This window comes from Vulpes lagopus, chromosome 5 (assembly GCF_018345385.1).
Source record: "Vulpes lagopus strain Blue_001 chromosome 5, ASM1834538v1, whole genome shotgun sequence".
Lineage (NCBI taxonomy): Eukaryota > Metazoa > Chordata > Mammalia > Carnivora > Canidae > Vulpes > Vulpes lagopus.
Genome location: NC_054828.1, coordinates 73,194,871 through 73,207,110, shown reverse-complemented (window position 1 = coordinate 73,207,110; position 12,240 = coordinate 73,194,871). Strand labels below are relative to the sequence as shown.

The 12,240-nt window shown below is 45.0% G+C and overlaps 1 protein-coding gene across 3 annotated transcripts in view; it reads right to left on the bottom strand.

Moving 5' to 3' along the window:
• Positions 1 to 11,618, bottom strand: part of THEM4 (thioesterase superfamily member 4) — a 38,724-nt gene extending 27,106 nt beyond the window's left edge. The window contains exons 1-2 of one of the 3 annotated variants that reach the window (XM_041755820.1): positions 11,158 to 11,618; positions 5,010 to 5,193 (exon numbers count right to left, since the gene is read on the bottom strand). In XM_041755820.1, coding sequence (XP_041611754.1) covers positions 5,010 to 5,193; positions 11,158 to 11,220 — 247 coding nt within the window. In that variant the 5' untranslated portion in view covers positions 11,221 to 11,618. The remainder of the gene's footprint in view (positions 1 to 5,009; positions 5,194 to 11,157) is intronic. The other 2 variants (XM_041755819.1, XM_041755817.1) reach the window with 2 other exon arrangements.
• Between the last annotated feature and the right edge of the window lie 622 nt (positions 11,619 to 12,240).

The following is a 12,240-nucleotide window of genomic DNA, read 5'->3' as shown; positions in this document are numbered from 1 at the left end:
ATGGATATCAGATCCCAGTGCTGCTTCCTATCCTTAAGGTTGTTACCTATCTGCAAAGTGACCTGCATCCTCAATTCTTCCAGTTTCCTCAAATATCTGACCAGCTTCTCCAAATTTTTCTCACCCTTCTGACTTGGAATCACTAAGGATAAAACTGCTTTTCTTGAAGCTTTGCAAAACTAAAGCTGGACAACCTGATAGAAATTTCAAGGATATCAATCACCACAACAGCTCCTGTGTGGACAATGTTCTTGGCAGTTGGGCTCCTCCAGAGGGTTCACACCTGATGATATCACCAGGGCCCACCACTCAAACTACAAACCAAGAAAATGAATGAGACTCAAGCTCAAGAGGGCATTCAACTGCCACGGTTTTTACCTTAAGCTTTTTAACTGATAAAGTTCTTCTTTCCAGCTCATCTCTTAACTCAGGCAAAAAGCCCTCCAGGCAAAGTATCCTGCCCTGTGAAGCAAAAGCATCCCTTCAAGCAATGACTGCCTAGAGCCAGCAAGACCACCCCCCCTACAATTGACCCCAAGACAATCATCAACCCCAGCTTTACTGCCCAAATGTGTGTGACTGAGGACAGGGAATAGAGGCTCAGGAAGGAAGCTGATCAGAGTAATGCCATTTTGGTTTGTAAGCTGACTCTTAAGTCAGCAGGGCATAAAATGAGTCACAAGACCCCACTCCAGCTATACAAGCCACATGGGCTGGACATTCTTGAAACTGCTCTGTAAGAGTGTCTGCTGCCAACAGACCCCATCTCTGGCCCTCCATGTTCACGTTTGCTCAGTAACCTCTCTTAGGGCTCCATGTTCTGAGCCCCTTAGAGATTAATATACATACCTTAGAAATGCCTGCCATGGCCAGGATGGGGGGGGGGGTTATTTTAGCCTCCCACGAATCTGTAGAGATAACATGGTTTTTCCCTGTCCTGATGCACCGGTGGTGCCACAAGGCCAGCTGTCATATAGGTGCATGAAAGCCTTTTGAGGTGTGTGCAAACCATTTGATCTCACTACAATGCCCTTGTGTGTGTCCCCTCACGCTATAAAATCTGTTGACTAAGATCTGGATTTTGTGGAGAATAACTACGCAGCTGCTGTGGATTATCCTCCACCTGAATCCGTCAGTATGTTATCCTGAATAAAATTTTATGTGAACTGTATGGAGTGGCCTGCCTTGTTTTCTGGTCTCAAAGTGCTGTCTTAGCTTGGGGATACTTTCCTGTCAATCCTCCACTTCTAACACGCTCCCTGTAGTTAATTCCAGAACCCTAGGTGAACAGTGGAAAAACCAACCATCGAATATAAGGGATACACCTAAGGTTAAAGAGTAAACTCCTTCCTATATGGTTAGCTAATTTTTAAAAACCTATAAAACCTTTCCTTAGAGGCAAAGGGGGGCTAAGTCTTCCTCACTTGGGAGGTAAGATTACTCCTTTGTGAAGTAGCTCCTGATGTGGGAAACAAAGGCAAAAGAAAAAATTAAATTTCCTTACTGCCTACAAGTCCTTGAAACAGGCAGAGTGATTTTCTAGGAACTCAACTGCCTTGATGTTGACACTTTGCTGAGGGCAAAGTCTACTTTAACATATAAAAATCCTTCCGGAAACTTTTTATCTCTAGATCCATGTTAGCAATCATCCTCTAGGCATAGAGTCCGCTGATCTGCTTCTGAAAGATCTCATGACTCAGGTTTGATTAGACAGTAATAAATGACCTGTTCCCAACAACAGCTAGTCCCCCTGAGGTCCTGGAAACCTTGCTTCCAAAATTCCTGAGACTCACACTATACCTAACCTCCTCCCAACTTAGAGTACATAATCAGCCACCTGATACAACCCCAGTGCAGCTCTCTCTGCCCATAGTCCTGTCCCTGTGCTTTATAATAAAACCACCTTTTTGCACCAAAGACGTCAAGAATTCTTTCTGGGCCGTTGGCTCCAAACCCTAACTGCCACATCACTTGGCACCTTAACATGTGGCTCAGTCTTCTCATCTGGACTCAGAGCCTCAGTGCAAATTTGGTGAGTGCTTTCTCTTTTCTTCATTGACTTTTATTCCAGGGGCTTTTCAAGGAGGATAAACTTGATGCTAAGCTTAAGACTCCCATGTGAGGTTTTTCTCCTCATTGGTTTAATGTGATGCTCTCCACATCTCTGGTCTAGCTGTCTCCAGCCACGTGACCTCTACTCAGAACTGGCTGAAACCAGTACCCAATTGATTTAAAGCCCAACTGGGAAGATTTCTTAGGGAAATAAGCTGTAAAAGAATCCATGTGTTGGAATGTCACTTAGACCATGATGGATTCTATAGTTATGGTCTTTTATGTCTTCTAACAACCTGAACTACAGAATTGGTATTTCCCTTTGTAAAAACTTTCTTAATGTTTTCCAGAGGTTAAAAATGATGGGTTCTTCATGACAAGGCAAGGCATGGTATCTCGGTCCATTCGCCAGCACCCATTTTGCAGTGCAGAATGTGATAGGGAAGCTGGGGCCTCCTACCAGGGCCTTTAATGGCAGGGCGGGGATCATAGCACTTTTATTCAGGGGGTGCCTTGGGTCTCTTTGACACCAGGAACCTCTGACAAGCAGGTCTATACATGAGCTATTGTGGCAATTTCTTTGAAGGTTACCCAAAGTTGTCTAGCTTAGGCAAACAACAACATCCAACTAGAACTAGAATTTAACACATGCAAAGGGGTTATTGAGACATAATTTTTCTCTCTATAATCACCCTTATTTCCAGAAATAGCCAAATTAAGAGTAATTTGTAAAACAAGTCCAATTTTCAACAAACTTGGCCTTAATTTTTCCTTTTGCCTTTGTTTCTTGTGTCAGTATCACTTAGACCAAGTCATCAAACTGGGCTTTAACATCTAACCTAACTGCAGTGTCAACCTTCCCCAGAAACTGGGGTTTTACATCTAACCTAACTGCATCAGTCAGGAATTTTCTGGTCTCTCTCCATCCCCAAAGGCAAATGAGGTCATCTGCAAGATAAGACACCCTGCCCTTTCCCCTAAGTGATGGTGACCTTGCTTGGAATCCTTTTTCTTTTGCTATTAACTCCCTGCCCTGCCCCCCTTCTTATAAAAACCTTCCATTTTGTACAATTCTTGGGAACACCTCTCTACTTGCCAGATGGGATGCTGCAGGATTCACAAATCATTTTGTTGTTGTTGTTGTTTATTTGAGAGAGAGAGAGAGAGAGAGAGAGAGAGAGAGAGAGAGAGAGAGAATTCGAGCAAGGGGGAGGAACAGAGGAAGACGGACAAGCAGACTCCACACTGAGCATGGAGCCTGAGCCGGGCTTGATTCCACAACCCTGAGATCATGACCTCAGCTGAAATCAAGAGTTGGATGTTTAACCGACTAAGCCACCCAGGCACCCCTCACAAATTGTTTAATAAAGCCAATTAGATCTTCAAATCTGCTTGGCTGAATTTTGGTTTTTGGCAGGGCTCTCACTGCAATATCTAGAAATCCTAACTGTCCTCTTGACTCAAAAACAGTCCATGGTTTGTCCCAACTATGAACTTTTGTTTTTTATTCGTTTCCATAAAAATGCTTATTAAAAAGGTGACTACTCACGCCGTGTAGAGCACCCCCCCTACAATACTACCTCCTGAAATGACACAAAACTATTTAGCTGAGCTGACGTATTCTCAGGACTAACAGACTGGTGGCAGACATGAAACTTCCTGGGGAAGCTTCAAAGGCAGGAATGAAGGATCACATAGTGTGCCAACCCAAAATATGGCTCTTTGGCATCAAGAATATCGTGAGGAAAAACAGACACAGGGGAACTTCTGAAAACATCTATTGTGTTTTCACAATATATGGGAAAATTTACATTTTCCACACATTTTTGTGTGGGAAATTTACATTTCTAAATGAAATCTCCACTTGTAAGGGTATCTCCTCCTCTGTACTAGACAGAAGGGAGGACTCTAAATTCAAGAAACTCTTCTCAATGAAGAAAGCAGCCTGCCTAACAAACCTTACCCTGTTAATTGCACTTTTCCTGGTAACCTCCCTGCAGCTGGCCCCCTTCCCTCCAGCTTTTTGGCCTTTAGCTACAGATGGTATTTAAATTGGTGGCTAAGGCCTCTTGGGGAGTTACTTTTCCTGGGTATCTTCACATACACCTGAGGTATACCGGTTCAACTTCATTTTTACAATATTTTGATGTTTTGTTTTTCTTTTAAGAAAGCAATGGCAGGAAAGAGGATGGTTCACTATTCCTCCCAATTTCTAACCGGAGATTTTGGGACATTTTTGGGACTAAAAAGTCCTCTTTGGGGGATGAAAAGAACAGAATAGAAAACTACGGTCAATAATTTTGTGATAACAATGTGTGGTAACAGAAGGCAGCTACCCTTAAATCGTGGTGAGCACTGAGTAACACATAGAATTGTTGAATCACTATGTGGTATACCTGAAACTAACGTAACATTGTTATGTCAGTTTTAAAAAAGTTCTTTTAGGGGCATCTGGGTGGCTCAGTGATTGAGTGGCTGCCTTTGGCTCAGGACATGATCCTGGGGTCCTGGGATGGAGTCCCAGAGAGAAAGAGAGGCAGACACAGGAGGAGGGAGAAGCAGGCTCCATGCAGGGAGCCTGATGCGGTACTCAATCCCGGGACTCCATCCCAGGACTCCAGGATCACACCCTGGGCTGAAGGCAGGTGCTAAACCGCTGAGCCACCCAGGGATCCTCCTGAGTCTTCTTTAGCATAGGAAAGTCCTTTTGGAAACGTCCCTTTGTCTCTACCACCCCATTCCAAAGTATAAAACCAACTGCTCCCCACAATCACAGTGCAGCCCTTTCTGCCCATGGGTCCTGTCCCCGTGCTTTAATAAAACCACCTTTTTGAATCAGAGACCTCAAATTCTTTGCCATTGGCTCCAGCCCCAACATTTCCACATCAGTAACCAGTGCAATATTTGTTCTATATTTGACATTTAAATATTCTTTATGAGAATGTGGCTGTTCTTACCAGGAAAAAAGATTTTGACATCTTCAATCCTTTCAGTAGGGTTATATTTATATGAAGGCAAACGTTTCCAAGAGCCATCTTCACTTTTCTTCATGAACTGGTCAAACAGGAGCCTCATGTCCTCATTCCAGCTGGGATTGGGGAGAGAATGGTCCACATGAAGGACTTCAGAAGAAAATGACCTCTAAAGGAGAGAAGAGAAAAAGAATGGGAAGTAAACCCTATTTCATAACATATTCTCCTATTTTATTAGACTGTTTTGCTGCTGCTCCTCTTCCCAGAAGTTTGTCACTTCGGAGTGCAAGCAAATTTCAGGAATCAGCCGGTCCAACCTCCTTGAGAGAAGATGGAGAGAGTAAATGATTTGCTCAGTGTCACCCAACTACCTACTGGCAGAGCAGCATTAAGCCCAGGTCTGTGGATTCCTTTCTCTAAAACAAAACAAAACAAAAAACAAAACAAAACAGTTAATCAATCCTAGGTGAGCCAGGAGGAACTGGAGATAAACAAATGAAGGACACACATTCTCCTCCATGTAAAAGGGTTTACCAGTGGGGTCTGCAGAGGAGCAGGGGGGAAGGTGTTTATCTCAGATGGGGGATGGGGAGAAGTTCTTGGACTTGAATCTTAATGATGATGTAGGAAAGATGTCAGGGTTTGAAGCCAATGGCCAAGAAAGAATTCTTGAGCCATCTCTAATGCAAAAAGGTGGTTTTACTAAAGCACGGGGACAGGACCCATGGGCAGAGAGAGCCGCAATGGGTTTGTGTGGGATGGAGATCATATACCTTCAAGTTGGGAGGGGTTAGGGATAGCATGTAAGTCTCTGATGAATTTTGGAAGCAAAGTTCCCAGAACTTTGAGCTGGCTAACTATTGTTGGTGAAAGGTCATTCATTACCACCTAATAAAACCTTAGTCACGAAAAAAAAAAAAAAAAAAACAAACCTTAGTCACGAGACCCTGCAGATGTATATGGTGGATTGTAGGCTTGGGGGATGGATCTTGGGGGGTAGAAATAAAGTAAGTCTTCAACGGAATTTTGAGATGTTACATAGACTTACAGGATCCTGGGGGTCGAGCTAAGATTGCCTGTTGCCCTCAGCAAAGTACTAACATAGAGGCAGCTGAGTTCCTAGAGGTCACTCTGTCTGTTTTGAGGACTTGTCAATGAGCTGTAGAGAGTAAGGACATTTAATAATTTTCCTTCTGCCTTTGTTTCCCACATCAGTTACACAAGCAGAAATCAGGCAGCTCGAAAGGGTATCATAGCTAAGGGAAAACCATATGCAAAAGCAAGGAGGCAGGACACAGTTTCAAGGGGCCTTATGACAACCAACTTATGAAACACTTATGAAGTAGGTACTAATTATTACCCTCATTTTACAAATGATGAAACTAAGGCCTAAAAGAAGCTTGGCTTTGGGGTGCCTGGGTGCCTCAGTCGGTTAAGCGTCTGCCCCAGGCTCAGATTATGATCCCAGGGCCCCAGGATTGAGGCCCTGCATTCATCCATTGGGCTTCCTACTCAGTGGTGAGTCTGCTTCTCTCTTTCTCTTCCCCTCCCCAACTCTCTCAAATAAATAAATAAAATCTTAAAAAAAAAAAAAAAAGAAAAGAAAGAGAGCTTTGTTTCAGTGCAAGGGGAGGAGCAGATGGCTGTAGAGATGCAGACAAGGGCTTGACTCTGAGAAACTTCCATACTAAGCTAGTTGGCCTGGTCTCTAGCTGCAGTTGTTCCCAGAGGGATTTTAATAGGAAAATAACAAGATCTAATCTAGCCATCATTAAGAAAGAGAGTGGGAGGAACCAAGACTGAATCTAAGGACTCTGTGTCAAGGATTTTAGAGATAACCCAAGTGAAAAATTATGACTGCATGAAACAGATAAGGAGTAGGGAGGAGTTAAAATACAAACACCAGCCCCAGGTTTCTGAATTACACAACACAGTGAATGACAGAGCCAATTACCAAGAAAGGGAATGTAAAAAGAAGGCAGAGGTTAGGGGGACAGGTGCTTGGTGTCAAAATAACCATGGCTTCCAACCATGCTATTTCTCTGCAGCACTGAGCAATGCTACTACCATTCCTGTACCCAGGCAGCAAGTGGACCGGTGCAGAGGCCCTGGAAGAGGACAAAGTGTAACTTACTATGGCGTTGGACAAAGCAAATGGCCACAGGCACTGGAAAGGAAAACTATTTTTCTTTTTTAAGCTTCAGTAGAAATCTTGGAATATTTAAGACCACAGAAGCTATCAACTCTATGGCATTGGACTTCCAGTCACCCTGTCAATTCAGATTCAATGTATCTACAACACATGGACCACACTTAGAAACAAAAACAGCAAGGCTGTGCAGTGATGGAGGAGCCAGCCAACCAGCCTTCTGCTGACACCTCGGTCGGCTCTGATCTGGCCCGATGGTGAGAACATAGGCAGCCTGTCTCAAAAATTCTACAGATTTCAAAACTCCTCGGTTGGACAGAAGGAAGTATCACCATCATGAGGGGAAACGTGAGCTGGGTCGAGACTACTCCACTCCTGAGCCCAGAATTTGTACCTTTGTTTTTTTCCTATGGTTTTGGATTTGCTCATCTCTTGAGAGCCCAGCTCAGAAAATTTGGGAAAGAAAAGAAAAAAAAAATTTAAATCCACCCATTATCTATCTTAAGACAATGATAAATGTTGAAGTCTTTCTACTAACATTTTTTAAACATAATCTTTCTCTCATTTATTACTGAGAAGAGAGAGCAAGTGTGCTGGAGGGCAGGGGGGTGGGGGTGGGCGGGGGACAGGTGGGGAGGCAGAGGGAGAGATTATCTCAAGCAGAATCCCTCCTGAGCTGAGCCTGGGGCAGACACAGGGCTCAATCTCACCACCCTAAGATCCTGACTTGAGGTGAAATCAAGAGTTGGATGCTTAATCAAGAGTCACCAAGGCACCCCTAAATTTAATCTTTCTTAATATACTTATAATTTCAGTAAGAAATGTATTTTTTTTCTGCCTCACCACTTAAAATTATTTAACACCCATTTCCTCATGTCCTTAATCTCAATGATCACCATCTTCAACAGCAGAAAAATAGTCCTTTAGACCGATGTACTATAATTTACTTAACCATTTAAGCTCTAATCTTTTGCTGCTCTAAAATGAAGATGTTCATTGAAAAATTATGAATATAGCTTTTTCTCTATTTTGGATCATGTCCTTAGAGTCCAGTCTCAATCATGTAGCTTTTAAAGTACATGAATGCTGGAAATAAACTAAGAGACACAAGTGGTCACAGATAAATGTACAATACATGTCAGTGGAGAGGCAGACTAAAATGTGTAGGATTTGGCTCATCCACAGGTCTCATTTTAACAGGTGACTCTAGGATAGATCAGTTCCAGTCTTTCATGGACCAAAGTGACAGAGAGAATTGAAGACTTTTAGGAACTAGAATGACTCACTTGGCTGTGAGTTCTCCTACCTGATTTTAATTTTGAAGTGTGGAATTTAACTAAATTGTGTGAACTTTAAAAAATCTGCTATCTGCCTGGTTCTGTGCCAGGAACTGGTTAAGGCAGAGAGAAGACTTATGCCCTGCCCTCAACTGCTTACAGCCTTGGGTGTGAAAAATATCCTAAAAGAAGTGCATATAGACACAGAAGAACCGACTGGACATTCAGTGAAAACTTCAAAAAGATGAGGACTGATACAGTGGTTTCTAAAGGATACAAAGTTCATTTGCTGTGCCAAGCAAAGGCACAGGGAGATGACACCTTGGGGAAATGCCAGTATTTCGGTCTTCACAGAGGTAAGGTGCAAAGAGAATAGCAGCCAGATATGGATGGCAGAGTAGAAGGGGAACACACCACCAAGGCTCTTTGACCTTAACAGAGGGCTTATATTTCATCAGCTAGGTCAACATTTCCAAAGGCCAAAATGAAAGCTGATTTTAGGTAGCACAAAGACTATGGCACACGTATTTTTGAATGCCTATTATCGAAGGATATAAATAACACATCACAGTATCTCACAAATGTTATTCCTTAGGATGAAGCTCATTAAAGAAAGGTAGTCTTTAAAAAATCATGAAACTGGGATCCCTGGGTGGCGCAGCGGTTTGGCGCCTGCCTTTGGCCTAGGGCGCGATCCTGGAGACCAGGGATCGAATCCCACATCGGGCTCCTGGTGCATGGAGCCTGCTTCTCCCTCTGCCTATGTCTCTGCCTCTCTCTCTCTCTCTCTCTCTCTCTCTCTCTCTGTGACTATCATAAAAAAAAAAAAAAATCATGAAACTGATATTTGAATGATGAAATACTTTTTTCCACTATAGGGAATCTTACGGAGTTTTAAGCAAAGTTTTAGAAACCTCCTTCTGGTGTAAAGGATGAACTACAAGGTGGGAAGAATGGCAGGGAAAGCAGTTTAAAAAATTGTTGTAGAGATCCAGAGGATATATGGTTAGAAGCTAAACTAGGTAGAGAGAAATGAAGGAAAAAAAAAAAAAAAGATTTAAGAGACATTTAAGATAATATGACTAATGGATGTAGAGATGGACTGATCATGGGGAAAGAGAAACAGGAGAGCCTTGGATGATTCCAGAATTGTAGCCTTGCAGATTGGGGTGGAAAGAGGAAAGGCGGTTTTTGTTAGTGTTTGCGTGTGTTAGGAGGGGGAAGAGGAGTGGATCTATTAATTTTAGTTAGAGGTATGTTGAGTTAGGACCACATGAACACTGATGTGAAAAAAAATAATGAAAGTTTCAGGTCAAGAGAGTGAGAACTAAAGGATACTTGATGTAAAGGCCTTGTAAATTCCCAGCATAGACTGTGTACTTGAGGGATAAATATTAGGGATTATCATTACCTTTTGTAGCCCTCCGTAGAGAAAAAAGTCTTACTTGATCTTTGGTTCTATATCTTTCAAGTGGGACTTGTTAACTAAAATTATAACTTTAATGTGTTTCCTTTTAAGATTAAGTTACTGAACAGGAAAAAAAAAAAAGACAAAGTCTGTAAGTACTACTGTTAAATATTCTCAACACAGATTACAAGGCACCAACATATAGTTAAAGGTACAAATGTGGGCAGCCCAGGTGGCTCAGTGGTTTAGCACCACCTTCGGCCCAGGCGTGATCCTGGAGACCCCAGATGGAGTCCCCCATCAGGCTCCCTGCATGGAGCCTGCTTCTCCCTCTGCCTGTGTCTCTGCCTGTCTCTCTCTCTGTGTCTCTCATGAATGAATAAATAAAATCTTTAAAAAACAAAAAAAAAGGTACAAATGTATCTTTGTTGTTGTGAGAGGAGTACAGGACATCTTTTCCAAGGTGAAAGATGGCACAGGACTAATAACTAATCTGCACAGGTTATTCTTTAAAATTAAGGTTCTTGCTCAGAGCTGTCCCCTACCTCTATGTTCCCTTAGTAATTCATTATAGCATATAGTACTTACTAATTTTGCAATTTCATCCTTTTCTCCCAAACTAGATTGTGAGATCCTTGAGAGAAAGGCTTTTCTTACTAATCTTTGTATCATCACAGACAAATGTCTTACTTATTGTTGGGGCTTAATTAATAATAATTGAATACTTCAGTACCAGTAAAATTTAGGGGCACCTGGGTGGCTTAGGTCAGGATCCCAGGGTCCTCAGATGATCCCCTACATCCGGCTCCCTGCTCAGTGGGGAATCTGCTTCTCCCTCTGCTGATCCCCCTGCTTGCGCTCTCTGGCTTTCTCTGTCAAATAAATAAATAAAATCTCAAAAAAAAAGAAAAAAGAAAAGAAAGAACAGACCAAACTTACCTAGTACCAACGCCAGACAGTGCGTTAAAAGTTACCTCATTTTACTCTTACAACAGCCTTTAAAGTTGAGAAAGCGGCTCTGTGCAGCACGAGGAGGAGCCCCGAGGAGGAGACACTGCTGTCCTCGCGGGCACACACCGCAAGGGCCAGGGGCGGTGATGCCCAGGCCAGGTCCCAGTCCGGTCACGGTCTCGGCGCGACCAGGCCACAGCGAGACCCCACCAGTGCTGACCGGAGTAGGCTGGTGTCCCTCCCCGGCCCGCCCGCCTGCCTCTGGACCAGGGCTGACGGCGACCCTGCGGACACCGCTCCGCGAGGCGGGGCGCGACAAGTCACCGGCCCGGCCCGGCCCGCACTCACCCCTCGCTTCGGGCCGCAGAGGGCCCCGGTCGTGCGCAGAAGTCGCGCGCAGCGCCGGAGCATGGCTGAGAGCGCGCGGGGCTCCGGCGGGAACGGCGGCTAGGCCGGGGCTCGCCCTCTCCTCCCCGGCGCGGCGGGAGCACGTGACCCCGGGGGCGGAGCGGGCGGGTCTGGGGTCTCGTGAGACTTGGTGCCCCGGGTCCGCGGGCCGCGGGAGAGCGGGAGACGGGCCCGCCCCGCGCAGCCGAGCTCCGGTGTTCCCCGGCATCCTTCCCGCTGAAGACAAGGCCCTGGGGCGGGTGGGAGCGCACGCGAGCGATTGTAGGTGTAGGCCACGGACATTCCCTGGGGTCCGGGTGGTGGTGATTCCTAGAGACGCTCCCGGGCCCTGAGCGCATTCGGACGCTCAAAATACTCCTCTTCCTCCTCTTCCGCTGCTCCCCGTCCCTCGCCCCCCTAAAGCCCAGGGCAGAGTTAAAAGTCCTGAGTCAGGCTCCCCTCCCCCCCAAAAGAAAGAGAACTCGTAGGAACACTTGAAGGATGTGTGAATCCCTAGCTTTGGTGACAGACCTGAGCTCAAACTCCGCTCCACAACCCGACACCCGGTGTAGACTCTTCAGCTGCACCTGGCCTCCGTGTCTCCCTCTGTTGTGCACACTAAGAATGCACAGAAGGACCTTCTCTTCGCTGGGAGTCACGGAGTTACAAGTTAACAGAAGTCACCTTGCTTGTACTTCCTGCAGGGGCTGGCCCCAGGGGGCGCCTGTAAACCTAAGCCTTCCGCTCAGGTCCGGCGAGGTCCTGGGATCCAGCCCCGCCCCTGGGGCTCCTACCTCCTTGGGAGTCTGGTTTTCTCCTCCCCTGGCCCCTCCCCCCTGCTTATGCTTTCTTTCTCTTAAATGTGTAACTAAAGTCTTTATTTTATTTTTTTAAATTTTTATTTATGATAGTCACAGAGAGAGAGAGAGAGAGGCAGAGACACAGGCAGAGGGAGAAGCAGGCTCCATGCACCGGGAGCCCGACGTGGGATTCGATCCCGGGTCTCCAGGATCGCGCCCTGGGCCAAAGGCAGGCGCCAAACCG